Consider the following 14,610-nt stretch of genomic DNA (forward strand, 5'->3'; position numbering starts at 1 on the left):
GGTCAAGAGCGGGTCATTTACACGCTGGCGGACAGACCTCCAGTGTCGCAGAGACCACAGTCTCTGCTTTCCTGGAAGAGGACCATCCGCCCTATTTAGAGATCCCACGTGCCAGGAGACTATCACTTAAGGCGAAAGGAGCCATCGTTGAGGCTTTTGGTTGTCTTGCTCCACTTTGAACATTTTCGCCTTCCTTAGAACTTTAACTGAAGTCTTCGGATTGCAATCAGTTGATGGAACTGAGCTCCATAAACTTTGTAAAGGTATCATTTTTAATGTCCAAATCTCCCCACCACACCTGCCAAATCTCTTCTTGGCCAGGTCCTGCCTGGCCTTGGGACATATAGGCAAAGGCCCTGACAAACACAATTTCTTATTTTAGCATTTTTCTAATATCATTCACATTAATGAGTCTTCAGAGTAGATCTTTGCTGTAAGACTTTATTGGTGAAGTCCTGGGCGAAATTTGTTTCTATTGTTAGTCAGTTCCAAAATGTGTGGCAAGTCTTGATGCTTAGAGAGGTTAATGAAATCCTATAACATGCAGAATTCTATTTATCTAGACATCCCGTTGTTTATTATACATTGGTTTTCCATTTTGTAACTTTTTTCTCTATCTGCAACTAACACTTTCTGGAAGCAGCCATGGGCTTAGACAAGTTACCAAAATAAGTATAATGGTACATTAAAGTTACTATGTCTTTCCTCAATGTATTATTGGCTGGGTGTGGGTGTATAGGAAGCTAGTGTTTGGTGATAAAACCCCAACTTCAATCTCATCACAGCTCCATAGCGACCTTATCATAGTAAGGTACTGGCTCTGGTGGCTTAGTGGACAAATGTGTCCAATGTAGGGGCCTGTGTTTGACCATAACGTTACAAGTTCAAATCCCGGCGGGTCCACTTAGCCTTCCATTCTTCTGAGGTCGATAACATGAGTACCATTTAGTTGGGTAACAATAAACATATGTTATTCAGCACTAAGATACCCTTCTGGGTGAACGTGCACTTTACAGATGCACGTTATGCCATATCTTAGTTGCATAAACATCAGCACGTTTGGAAAGTAAAGACCAAATGTGTTCCTAGAGGTCACTATTGGAGACTATTAGTGGACTAAAGTCAGAGAAGAAAACATTATGAATGTACCTAAGTATTTAACTCGGTTAACTTCGTCCGATTTCTGCAGCCAAAAAGGAAAATGTGGTTTTGTTATACAGAGAGAAGTATTCTACCATCTACACCCATCGACATGTTTCTTCCAATTTGCCTTCATGGTTTGTGAATGATATATTCACTATGGGACTCTGGGGAAACTTGCAAACAGCATGACCTTTTTGCATTGAAGATTATCATGTCAACAGCCATCCTTAGTAGAAATCTAGACCAACATAAAACCATAGTGCATGGTTGGATACGAACCACATTTAGTACACGTTTGAACTGTTCTTGCTGCAGAAACAGCAGTGATTTAAAATCCTGTAATAAGACAGGAATAGCAGCCTACCTATAGATTATATTCTTCTATTTATTGAAACGAGATACATTCTATGAACTACAGATGTAAAGAATTTGGAAGCACATTAGTCTCATATAATAACAACAATACATCACTAGCAATATGTGAAATGGATCAGTAGGGCTGTTTTCGTCTCTGCTGATAATATACAAACCACAACATTCAAACTAATGGTTGATAATCATGTTGTGATGTTGTGAAAATCCATTTATTGCCTCATAGCGCTGTTTCTAAACGTTTTGAAGGCTCTAAATCCTCACATTGGGGCCAGAGACACCTCTTACAACAGCTACGACTATAAATAATAGCTCGACCTTATCACAAGGCACTATATATAGCATACCCTGTACGTTGTAAGTCCAGGGAGAGATCCCATCTCAACATGAGACAATTCTACTTGGTTTTCCATATCACTTTATAGTCACTAACACAGAAAATAAGAAGTGTTCCAAGGAAAACTGCATTTTCTATGCTGGTAAAAAAGGAGTTAAGTATTGCCAGATGGCAACTTTAATTGGATACAAAGTCTAATCTAATACAACTGAATCCATTTAGAAACTCACAGAACAAAGGAAGAAATGTGCATGCAATTCCATTAATAAGCTTTTAAGGAAGACACCAGGGCATTGCACAGGGCATTGCACGGAACCAGGCACTTACTCTGAACAGCACTGAGAGTGGCTGCTGGCTTTAAGGCCCTGCTTACTGGGGGAGACTGGCCAGCACACACAGCTGCGTCACCCTTATGGGCCTTATCTGAGAACACCTTAGACAAGCTGCCGTTTTTAGTGGCGGAAATACAAGACAACATGCTTCCATCAGTCTGCTCAGACACCTTGACATTTTCGTTCGGTTTCGTCAGATCTCGGGCTAAGTCTTGCCTCCTAAGCTGATCTTCAAAGTAGTCAAACTGCTGGGATTCGATTTGCAGTTGTCTTATTTGTGCAATTCTCTTCCGCTCTTCCTCCACCAATCGCTGCTGCTCCACTTTCTTAAGGAGTTCCACTTTGTGCGAGTTCTGCAAAGGTTAGCAAAAAATACTCTTTGTAACGAGTAGTAAATGTTTCTTTAAATAATGCGGACCAGTGCTATGTATTTCACAAAACAATACCAAATTAAATCAACAGAGAGCAAATTAAAATAGAACTGACAACAATTTCAGAGAAATGCACAAGTCACTTTCCCTGTGTTTAGTTCACATTTCCCACCTTAGCCTGTCCGTAAAATATTCATATTAAGCAACACGAAAAGGCAAATATCAAAGTTTTCACAGTGATAAGTTTTTGTATTAGATCTAGGATTCATAGGGCGAGCATAAGACACAGAAATTAAAAACACTCCGAGTAGCAACTTCCACATGTTTGAAACATGTTGTGACCCAACAAGTTGCAGTGATAGCTAAGGTAAGCTGGTCAAGAACAACTGGGCTTCCGCTTGCAGCAGGTTAGGCCTTGTTGTACCAATAAACAATGTGCTACTTACAGCTCACACTTTGCACTATGACCAGGAATGCACCAATATCTAATTGTGATGTTAGTTTTAATAGCAGAACCAAACAATACAACGAAGAACTTAATAACAAAATGTTCAACCACGTTTATTTAAATAAAACAAAACGTAGCAAAATACTTCCACAAGCAAAAGAATAGGATCATACGTTATGCCTATGCTACCACAAAAACAAAAATGATAGAAAGGGGTGCAAACTTGGAAATGGGAGAAAACGACAGCAGTGCACCGAGACTGTTCAGCAAGTGAGTACAACTAGCTAGGAATGTTACTCACTTGCCTGTGGGGTAGTTTAACAGCAATTAAAGTTGGTTTGATACATGCTTCTCCTCTGGCAGGAATTTCCAAAGAGTTTTTTTAACACCTTCGCTGCGGCGGCTATTCCGCCGCAGCGCTAAGGGGGCGGGGGGGGCGCGCGGCATGCCCATGCTGGTGACGGAACCGCTCCATCACCAGCCTCGGTTGAGCTGTGCTCATGACGGAGCGATTCCGTCATGGCCCCGCCCGCTCAATAGAACGCGCCGCACAGGCACGAAATTAGCGCCGCGCAGGCACGTCGGGCGGGCCATGACGGAACCGCTCCGTCATCAGCACAGCGCCACTGCGGCTGATGACGGAGCGGTTCCGTCATCAGCACGGAAGTGGTTAATGCTGCAGCAATTAGACTAAATAGAAGGTGAGTTTAACAGTGCTTCACCTTCTTGGAAAAAGGCCTGAGGTAGGCACTGTGAATGTCTGCTCTGTCCTTTCCAGGTCAGCATGAAATTCTTTGGATACAGATTGAGTCTTATGGCTTCACAAGACCAGTTTGATCTTTGCCAAGAGTTCCATACGTAACTGTCACTAGCAGGCTGAGAGCGGCCATCAGGGGTGGATTGTCCACCTAATCCGATGAGCTAGGTTAGATAACTGGCTGAACATAATCAAGAGAACAGGGTATGAGGTTCAACTCTGGTATAAGGACAAGGAGACTTCTAACCGTCCATTGGCATGGACCAGAAGGGGTACTTGCATCACACAGGCTTCATTATCTTTTTCCATGTTCCAAGCAAGTTTTCAATCAGCAGCTGTTTAAGTAATGGGTTGTCAAAGAGGATAGATGAACCTGTTGGTGGGCGACTAACCCAACATTTAAAAAGGAAATCCCAAAGATGTAAAACCCACTTTTATTTCTTTGTAATGAAGTTCACATGTCTAGTAGGGTCATCATTCTGTGAGCGGGCTTTGCATTCCGAAGTCCAAGACGGATGGGGGAACTGATAAAAAGAGGAAAATTCCACATTTATCATGTTTAAATGAATGCTTTCTTACAGTCAATGGCATACCCAAGTCCTCTCGCATTACTACTGCCTGACAAACATTCTAAAGCATGTACCATGGGAAGGGGTGGTTCCAGGTGAAGGAAGAGAAAACAAACCTGTAAATAAGATACAACACATCCTTCTTCTTAATGGAAGTTGGACACAGAGCTGGTAGGAAAAAGGGAAGGATTATACCAGCAGGCAGTAATGCAGAGAGGAGGAAGGAAGTATCTAGGACCAGAAAGAAATTATGTATACACAAGGTTCAAGTTCCACATTTTATCCATTATAAAATCTCAGAGCCATTCAGGTATGTTGATATTGTGGGAAAATACCAATTTAAATCTTTTCTGAACTGTTGTATGATGGGGAAGAGTCAGCCAGGTGTAGACTTATCAGGAGAACAACTTAATCATTCTGTCAGCACTTCATGTCTGACCACCACATAATGTACATTGAGGCCTACACTGCTGACTCTGTGTAGCATGGAGAAAGTACGAACATTTCATTTACGAACATTTCATGGGGAATTTCAGTTGTGCTCAGTCTGATTCCACGTTCTGTCTCTGGTCCATACCTTAGCAGATACATAAACTGTACCCACCACAGAACTCCCTTTGAATTAAATTCTCATTTTAACTATCCCCTCTAGAAGTATTGGGTTATCACTGTATCCCATTGGTGTGATATCTGGATGATCAAACCAATACTCATCAACACTAAATAAGTAAGAAAAGGTTTGATGGTTAAATAACTTGAAGGGAGAACACGAATGAGCAAAAACTGTGACATTTTTTCCATCCAACATAATGTGACAAAAATATATTTTTACTACATCATCACTTTTAAGTATTTGAAAAAAAAATTCTTCTTCTTCAGGTTGCTCAATCATGTTGATACTCTTGCTTATTGTAAATATCAAAGGGGGGAGGGAGAAGCAAACGTTTATGACCTCCACTCTGCTTTCGATCGCGTGTAGCAAAAATATCAAAGGAGAGTGGGATCATATGTTCTGGGGAGATCCCTGAGGAAATATCTACGGGACCCTCAACAACTACTTTTGGTCAGCAGTATGTTTACGCCACTGACGTACTGGTAGTTGATAGCATCATCATCTTATCTTTTCCTCCACCAGGAGGGAATCTCTCTGACCATAGAGATTGCGGCTTACACACAATCTCTTCGGTCAGAGAGATTACAATCTTTCCTGAAATCCCATACTCATTAACAGTGTTAAAAGATTAAAGGTCCATACTCATCATGCTGAAACTAATGCTTTATTCCAGTCACCGCCATATCTTCAAGTACTCTCACTACAGGACTACCCGACATGAACATTTAAAGACAGATTTCACCAGGTAAAGAAAGAGGGAACACAACTATATATATGATATAACCATAACCAAATTCTTCAGAGACTTCCCTGATCTCCCACCTCAGTAGACTACTAATGAGATCAGCCAAGTAGACATCCAGCAACTTTGGCTATTCCAAGAACACATAACAGACACAGACATTTGTAAGAACCAAGTGTGGCTTGCTCAATTTACTAACAAACATACAAGAAGTGCAGCCATTTCATTGCCCAGTCCTGTCGATTGTGTGTGTTCTCTTTCAGATGTGATCACAGATGTCATTTAAAGTGGGTGAGGTAGTTGTGTGAAATTACCTTAGTTAAAGTATGGCTTCCATTAGGCCAAGGTGGCTAGATATATTTGGCAGATTAGGATATCATTTTGAAGTTGTTGGAATTTACCAAACTTGATAACAACTAAATAATAAAGCAACAGGTTCATTTAAAATAGACATGGACACCTACACCATGCTAGCTGACTAAAATGAGAAACGAAGGATAACCTTGCAACATGTTTTCAGAAATTATCCTACAGCTGCAACACAGACTGCTCCACCCCAACACTGCTGACTTAAGAGTGGTTAGTTATTTCATGACATGGATCAGTGACAGCCCACCTGGGGCCATGCATGTTTCAATCAATCAATCAATCAATCAGGTCATTTGTAGAGCGCACTACTCACCCGTAGGGTCTCAAGGCGCTGGGAGGGGGGGGGGGTGCCGCTACTGCTCGAACAGCCAGGTCTTGAGCTTCTTCCTGAAGGAGAGGTGGTCTTGGGTCAGGCGCAGATTGGTCGGAAGTGAGTTCCAGGTCTTGGCGGCCAGGTAGGAGAAGGATCTTCCTCCTGTTGTCGCTCTTCGGATGCGGGGGACGGCGGCGAGGGCGTGGTTGGTTGATCTGAGGAGGCGCTTGGGAGTGTAGAAGTTGATCCGGTTGTTGAGGTAGCTTGGGCCTTGGTCGTGTAGGGCTTTGTGCGCGTGGGTGAGGAGCCGGAAGGTGATTCTCTTGTTGACCGGGAGCCAGTGCAGATCTCTCAGGTGTCCGGAGATGTGGCTGCGACGGGGGATGTCGAGGATGAGTCTCGCCGAGGCGTTCTGGATCCGCTGGAGTCTCTTCTGGAGTTTGGCGGTGGTTCCGGCGTAGAGGGCGTTGCCGTAGTCCAGTCGGCTGGTGACGAGGGCCTGGGTGACCGTCTTCCTCGTCTCGGTGGGGATCCACCGGAAGATCTTACGTAGCATGCGCAGGATGTTGAAGCATGACGAGGAGACGGCGTTGACTTGTCTGGTCATGGAGAGGGAGGAGTCCAGTATGAAGCCCAGGTTGCGTGCGTGGTCCGTCGGTTTGGGTGCGGTGCCCAGGGCGGGGGGCCACCAGGAGTCGTCCCAGGCGGAGGGCGTGGAGCCCAGGATGAGGACCTCCGTCTTGTCTGAGTTCAGTTTCAGGCGGCTGGTCGTCATCCATTCGGCTACGTCTCTCATCCCTTCGTGCAGGTTGGCTCTGGCGGTGTCGGGGTCGTTGGTCAGGGAGAGGATCAGCTGGGTGTCGTCGGCGTAGGAGATGATGTTCAGGTTGTGTTTGCGTACGATGGCCGCGAGGGGGCTCATGTAGACGTTGAAGAGGGTGGGGCTCAGTGAGGATCCTTGAGGGACGCCGCAGATGACTTTGGTGGCCTCTGACTTGTACGGTGGTAGGCGGACTCTTTGTGTTCTTCCGTCGAGGAAGGAGGTGATCCATTCCAGTGCCTTCTCCTGGATTCCGATGTTGCTGAGGCGCTGTACTAGGGTGCGGTGGCAGACCGTGTCGAAAGCCGCGGAGAGGTCCAGGAGGATGAGGGCCGCTGTTTCTCCGTTGTCCATCAGGGTTCGAAGGTCGTCGGTGGCGGCGATGAGGGCGGTCTCGGTGCTGTGGTTCGCTCGGAAGCCGGACTGTGAGGGGTCGAGGGATCCATTCGTCTCGAGGAAGGCGGCCAGCTGTTTGTTGACGGTCTTCTCGATGACTTTGGCCGGGAACGGGAGGAGCGAGATGGGACGGTAGTTCTTGAGGTCGGTGGGGTTTGCTGTAGGTTTCTTGAGGAGAGCGCTGAGTTCGGCGTGCTTCCAGCTCTCAGGGAAGGTGGCGGAGTCGAAGGAGGTGTTGATGATGTCCCGCAGGTGGGGTGCGAGGACAGCGTCGGCCTTGTTGAAGATGTGGTGAGGGCAGGGGTCAGTCGGAGATCCGGAATGGATGGAGTTCATGGTGCGGATGGTGTCTTCGGTGCTGATCGGGGTCCAGGTGCGGAGGGTGGTGGTGGGTGGCGTCGTTGCGGTTGTGGCTTGCGTTGGTTGGTTGTTGAAGCTGTTGTGTATGTCCGTGATCTTGTTGTGGAAGTAGGACGCGAGGGAGTTGCAGAGGTCTTGCGATGGGGTGATGTCGTTGTTTCCGGCGCTGGGGTTGGAGAGCTCTTTCACGATGTTGAAGAGTTCCTTGCAGTTGTGTGCGTTGTTGTCCAGCCGGTCCTTGTATGCATTTTTCTTGGTGGCGCGGATCAGTTGGTGGTGTTTCCGGGTGGCGAGCTTGAGGGTGGTCATGTTGTCCGTGGTTGGCTCCCTTCTCCAGACTTTCTCGAGGGCTCGACAGTTCTTCTTGGAGCTCTTGAGTTCGTCGGTGAACCATGGTGTTTTTCTGCTGCAGGATCTGCTGGGTGGGGTTCTCAGAGGGGCGAGTTCGTCCGCGCAGTCGTTGATCCATTTCGTGAGGTTGTCGGCGGCCTGGCTGGGGTTCGCTGAGTTGGCGGGAGGGTGCTGGCTCAGGGAAGCGGCGAGCTGGTCGGCTGTGATCTTGTTCCAGCTTCTTCGAGCAACCTGTTGCTGGAGGTGGTGGATCGTCGTTCTTCTGAAGGTGAAGTGGACGCAGCTGTGGTCCGTCCAGTGGAGTCCTGTTGCGTGGCTGAAGGTGACGTCTTTGCTGGATGAGAAGACGGCGTCGAGAGTGTGTCCGGCGAGGTGGGTGGGGGTGGTCACCAGTTGCTTGAGTCCGAGGTTGTCGAGGTTGTCGAGCAGGGTGATGGTGTTGCGGTCGTTGTTGTTCTCCAGGTGGAAGTTGAGGTCCCCCAGGAGGATGTAGTCGGCGGAGGGGAGAGCGTGCGGGCTGACGAAGTCGGCGATGTCCTCGCTGAATCGTGTGCGTGGTCCCGGGGGTCGGTAGATCAGGGTGCCTCTGAGGGTGGTCTTCGGGTTGGTGTGGATCTGGAAGTGCAGGTGTTCAGCGGTGGTGAGGGTGTCATCGGTGTTGGTAGTGATGCGGATGGTGTCTCTGTGGATGATGGCGATGCCTCCTCCGGTCTGGTTGTCTCGGTCCCTCCGGACGATCTTGTAGCCTTCTGGGATGGCGATGGCGATGTCTGGGGCTGAGGAGGCGTTCATCCAGGTCTCGGTGATGAAGGCAACGTCGGGGGCGGTGGTGTCGAGCAGGTTCCAGAGTTCTACGGCGTGTCTGTGGACGGAGCGGGTGTTGAGCAGGATACACTTGAGGTGGGTGCTGCTGGAGTTCGGCTTGGCGGGTGCAGGGAAGGTCCGGATGCAGGTGAACTTGCAGGCGTGGCAGCTGAAAGGTCCGTGGGTGTGCTTCGGGGCGGCTCGGTGACATCCTGGGATGTGGCCGGTGTTGAGTGCGATGAGGTCGGCGGCGCCGTAGGTTCGTCGGGTCGGCTTCCGTCGGTGGGGGCCAGGGGTCCTGGCGCTGGTCGCGATCCGGTCGCGGACGGGCGCAGACGGGCTTACCTTTGGCGCGCCTTCGGCGCACAATCGGCGCGCCCGCTGCGCGTGACCGCTGCGCGTCCGCACGGTCGCCATTTAAGGCGAAGTGCGCGGGTGGGCGGAGCAGCTGGGAGGCGGGAGCGGGGAGGGAAACAGAAGAGAAAAGGGGCGGGGCTCAAGGCGGTGGCGGGAAGCGGGGGCAGAGCGCGGCGATAAGCGGCAATTAACAGGCACAATTCAGGCAAAAGCGGCAGGAAAATACAGAGACACACGATCTAGGGAAAACAAGCACAAATTAAGGCAAGGAGCGAGTGAAAAATACAGAGACACACGATCTAGGGAAAACAAGCACAAATTAAGGCAAGGAGCGAGTGAAAAATACAGAGACACACGATCTGGGGAAGAAAAATAAAAAACAAGCACAAATTCAGGAAAAACAAGCACAATTAGAGGCAAAAACGGGGGAAACCACGGAGATCGCTCAGGGCGGTAGCGAGGCCGGCGCTGAGACAGAGGCAGGCACTGGGGGCACACGCAGCAGCTGGTGGCCGTGCGGCGCGGGGGTGTCCCACAAGTGGGTCACACTCACCTGCGTCGCACGGTCGCCATTTAAGGCCAAGTGCGCGGGTGGGCGGAGCAGCTGGGAGGCGGGAGCGGGGAGGGAAACAGAAGAGAAAAGGGGCGGGGCTCAAGGCGGTGGCGGGCAGCGGGGGCAGAGCGCGGCGATAAGCGGCAATTAACAGGCACAATTCAGGCAAAAGCGGCAGGAAAATACAGAGACACACGATCTAGGGAAAACAAGCACAAATTAAGGCAAGGAGCGAGTGAAAAATACAGAGACACACGATCTAGGGAAAACAAGCACAAATTAAGGCAAGGAGCGAGTGAAAAATACAGAGACACACGATCTGGGGAAGAAAAATAAAAAACAAGCACAAATTCAGGAAAAACAAGCACAATTAGAGGCAAAAACGGGGGAAACCACGGAGATCGCTCAGGGCGGCAGCGAGGCCGGCGCTGAGACAGAGGCAGGCACTGGGGGCACACGCAGCAGCTGGTGGCCGTGCGGCGCGGGGGTGTCCCACAAGTTTGACAGGCTCTGGTACACAAAAGAAGTGAAACGATCTAAGTACTAAATATACAGTTTGGGTAAAGCTACAAATCTTACATGTGGGGTAACTCATGAGCCTTGTGACATCAGATGGCAGGAACAGAAACTATGGCAGAGCAATCAAGTGATCCTCCCGATATTTAATTTTCCTGTACACCCTACTCTGCATTCTCATCAGTTCCACAGGCCTGCACAGGCTGAAGCCTGTGCCATTCCCCTTCAACGACAGAAGTGTTTGTTTTTCCTCATTTATTATTTTTATTACTAATAATAATAAAAATGGAGCTAGTAAAGAGCACAGCTACTTTGTAACAAATTTTCCCAGGGCTGATGTCCAAGATCCCATGTGATTACACTCACAAAAATAGAGATCCATTCTATCTGAACAGCCAAGTATTCAATTTTTTCGTAAAAAGGAGTTCAGAAAGAGACCTGTTCGACATAAAGAGAGAGCGAATTCCACAGTTTCGAAGTTAGAAAGCTAAAAGAGCTGTCACCAAGGCGTACTCTTCTAACTTTCAGGATGCAAATCCCCCTAGCCCCCGAGGATCTGAGACTCCTCAGAGAGGTACAGGGTTAAATGAAAGGCTGTATGTACTGAGGGCCACTGTTTGTCAAGCTTTAAAGCAGTAGCACAGAGCCTTTGAAGGAGATCCTATGCTTCACAGGGAGCCAGTGTAGCTAAGCCAGTGAAGATACCATGGGGATACGTTTCAGGTAATTGAGTAGCAGACAAGCCACCGCATTGTGTATTGGAGTCCCATCATGCGAGACTGTGACAACCCCAGGTACAACACGTTGCAGTACCAGATGATTGGTGCCTGGACCACATTTTTCTTTGCAGGTCCAGAATCTTTTTCAAGGTCTTGAGGATTCTGAAGTATTTCCCAGCCAACGCTGTGATTTGGCGGTCAAAAGACAGCTTCTGGTCAAACCAAATGGCCATTAAGTCGAACAGATATTAAGTTATTTGCCCAGAATCAATACCTCGGTCTTCACTGCATTCAACCTTAAGGAATTTTGCTCGGTCAGCTGGCACTCCCTCCAGACACTATCTTAGCAAAGTAGACATGTTGGTAGCATCCTAGGAGAGGGGCATGAGCAGCTGAGTATCATCAGCATAAGTGATCACTGTGAACCCATGACATTCAATGATCTTAGCCAGGGGGAGTATGTAAATATTAAATAAGGTTGGACTCTTCTGTCAATTGAACACTTCAGGGAAGTGTGTTTTTTGACACTCCTGGAAGGTGCTTTCCTGTAAAAAGAAGGCAACACACTGTAAAACCATGTGGACGACACTGCATCTCCAAAGATGTTCAATGAGCAGATTGTGCTATACAATGTCAAATGCCGCACTTAGATTTAGCAGCGAAAGAGCGGGCGTGTCTCCTGTGTCCAAACTTTGGTGAATAGATTCCAAGGCTAACAGCAGGGCCGACTCCTTCCTATAGGAAAGAGGAAACCCAGACTGTGTCTTATGAAGAACATGGTTAGCCTTGATGAACAGAGAGAGCTGTGGGTTGGCCTGGATCTCAGTAACTTTAGTGAAAAGTGGTAGCAATGAAACAGGTCGGTAGTTTTCCGGATCATAAGGATCCAACACTGGCTTTTTAAGCAGAGGAACTACCATTGCATGCTTCCACTTTTTCAGGACCTAGCCCAATGCCAGGAAATGATTAAATAGTTCATGGACCAAAGGCAAAACGGCTTCCACTCCTCATTCCAAGATGGAAGGTGAAACTGGATCAAGCAGTGAACCCGACATGAGAGGCCTGAGCACAGCAGACATCGCCACAAATTCAACAAGTCTAAAAATTATGAAGCCCTCAGCGATCCTTAGTAGGTTCACACCATGAATGAAGGCATGCAAATTCTCGGGATGCCGCTCCAAAAGACTCATAGATCTTTGCCAACGTGTGTGAGAAAAACTGAGCGAGGGTATTACAGCCCTCCTCCTGCATATGATATATGCTGAGACTTGGGACAAGGACGTAAGAGATTTTACAATAGCAACACTTCTCGTGAGGAATTCTGATCAAAGAATTTTATTAGGGGAGTAATCCCAGAGAACATACTTGATGCTGTTTGAGAGTAGCCTATGGTACCCCCCTGCAATTCAAAGTACAACATGGCAGGCACCGCGCGGTGCCTGTCATGTTTTGCTTTGAAACGCACAACATGCATTTTTAGCATTGGGTCGGGCTGTGCTTTCAGCACCGCCCACCGCAATGTTAAAAATGCGGGATGGACCTGCCACTGTGGCGGGTGCATCCTAATTCAGCGCAGGGGACTCCGCCATTATGGCGGACGGTCCCTTGCCACGACAGGATGGCAGACGGACAAAGTCCGTCCGCCATCCTAATCGACCCCTAAATCGGCTTTCATTCAATGCTTTAATAAAGCTGGAAGCGGTCACTTTGGCCCACTGGCGCACTCATGCTGTCTGGGTAAGAGGATGATTTGCAGTTGATTTTGAATAAGGAACCAAGAATGGGATAGCCAAGTGGTCTGACAGGACAAGTGGAGTAGTAGGGCCGGCCATATACTGGGCCAAATTGAAAAAGATAAGATCTAGAATATTCCCCAGTATGTGGGTAGAGGCAGAGACCAACAGGGTGAGCTGTAGGCCCTCTAGATTTGCAACCAAGTCTGATGTTACTGTGCACGCTGAATCATTAAAATGAATATAAAAATGCAATACAACCAGAAAAGTGCCGCAGCAGCGAACCAAGAGGGGGCAGAGCATCTGCAAGACAGTTGCAGAAATTAGCTATCGTTTCAGGCGGGCAGTAGAGCAGAATTCCTGAAACTACAAAATTCTACGTGAGAGCAAAGGAAAACAGGGCCACTTCACCCCCTCAATAGAACACTTCCAGAAGGAGCATTGCAATGATTGATTAAAAATAATAGCAATTCCTCCCCCTCTATGAGATTGCCCATCCCGTCTCAGAATAGCGAAGCCTTGTGGAATGGCTTCCAGAATATCTGGCAGGAAATTCTCGTTTAGCCAGGTCTTCATCAGGAAGACAGCATCTGGCGGTGTTCCTCCAGCAATTCACTGATCTCTAGTTTATGTTTAGTTAGAGACCTACAATTCAATGAAACTAGATTGGCAGAGAGCAGAGGCTGAAGTGTGTGACATACCTACCACCTCGCGACCGGAGTAGTCACTGTACAAAACCCAGACTGTCACATCTAATCTGCGCCTTTGAGAGATCCAGAACCGGATGACACATTAGATGATGTGGACACCAAATTCCATATTTCAGCCATGGAGTACTTACAGGGGGGCTGACCTGAAATGGGTAGGGGTCCTAAACCCTGGCGCCATCCAGGCCCAGACGGGCTTGACTTCGGTGCACCAGTGGCCCATCTGTGCTGGCATGCGCCTTTAATACATGCTGCTGGCATAAGCTAAGTGCTCTAAACAACTATACAGCTAACTGCCAAAATGGTGGTGCATACTCTACAGCCAAGAAGTGGGTAATAAGAATTTGTGTACGATGCTGGCACACTCTCCGCTCAAACAGCCAAAGAGCTGTGGCGGACCGGAGAATAACGGATGTAATTTAACTAAAAAGAAATTCCCACCCAACACAGACTCCAGAAATACGTTAAAAGTAAGTTTCTGTTTTTTAAAACAGAATGTAAAGCTCTAATTACTTGGTGCGGAGAGCCGGAGTAATTGAGCATATGTATATTCCATTATTGAGGGCACCCAGAACTTCCGAGGTAACTGCTTCACCTTTGACAGCATGGTACACTTACCTCACACCACGGCTGAATGTTTGCTTGTTTTCATTTTCAGTGCAAAATTGTTTCAATGAAACCATTTTTTTTTTTTTAGTCAGGGAAAGGAGTAGGGGTTGTACTGGACAGGAACTGTACCTCACTGATGTGCTATTACTTGTGACAAAATCACATTTTGCAAATACAAAACATAAGTCTATAGCACGGTTTTACGAGTTTCCAAAGGAATTTGCAGGCACATGCATCAAACATGCAATTTGCGATTCTTTATTAACGGAAAAATAAGGATTCCCTAATAAGGAAGCGCAAATGCCTATGCATGTAGGAA

At 47.6% G+C, this 14,610-nt stretch overlaps 1 protein-coding gene across 3 annotated transcripts in view; it reads right to left on the minus strand.

Annotated features, from left to right (window-relative positions):
* The window catches only part of STAMBPL1 (STAM binding protein like 1), a 281,826-nt gene that overhangs the window by 84,146 nt on the left and 183,070 nt on the right, over positions 1–14,610 (minus strand). For all 3 annotated transcript variants that reach the window (XR_013594758.1, XM_078642881.1, XM_078642880.1), the window contains one exon: positions 2,180–2,537. Coding sequence is in view for 2 of the 3 variants with exons in the window: in XM_078642881.1 (XP_078499007.1) it covers positions 2,180–2,537 (358 nt within the window). In the remaining variant the exon portion in view is untranslated. The remainder of the gene's footprint in view (positions 1–2,179; positions 2,538–14,610) is intronic.

This window comes from Lissotriton helveticus, chromosome 5_1 (genome assembly GCF_964261635.1).
Source record: "Lissotriton helveticus chromosome 5_1, aLisHel1.1, whole genome shotgun sequence".
NCBI lineage: Eukaryota > Metazoa > Chordata > Amphibia > Caudata > Salamandridae > Lissotriton > Lissotriton helveticus.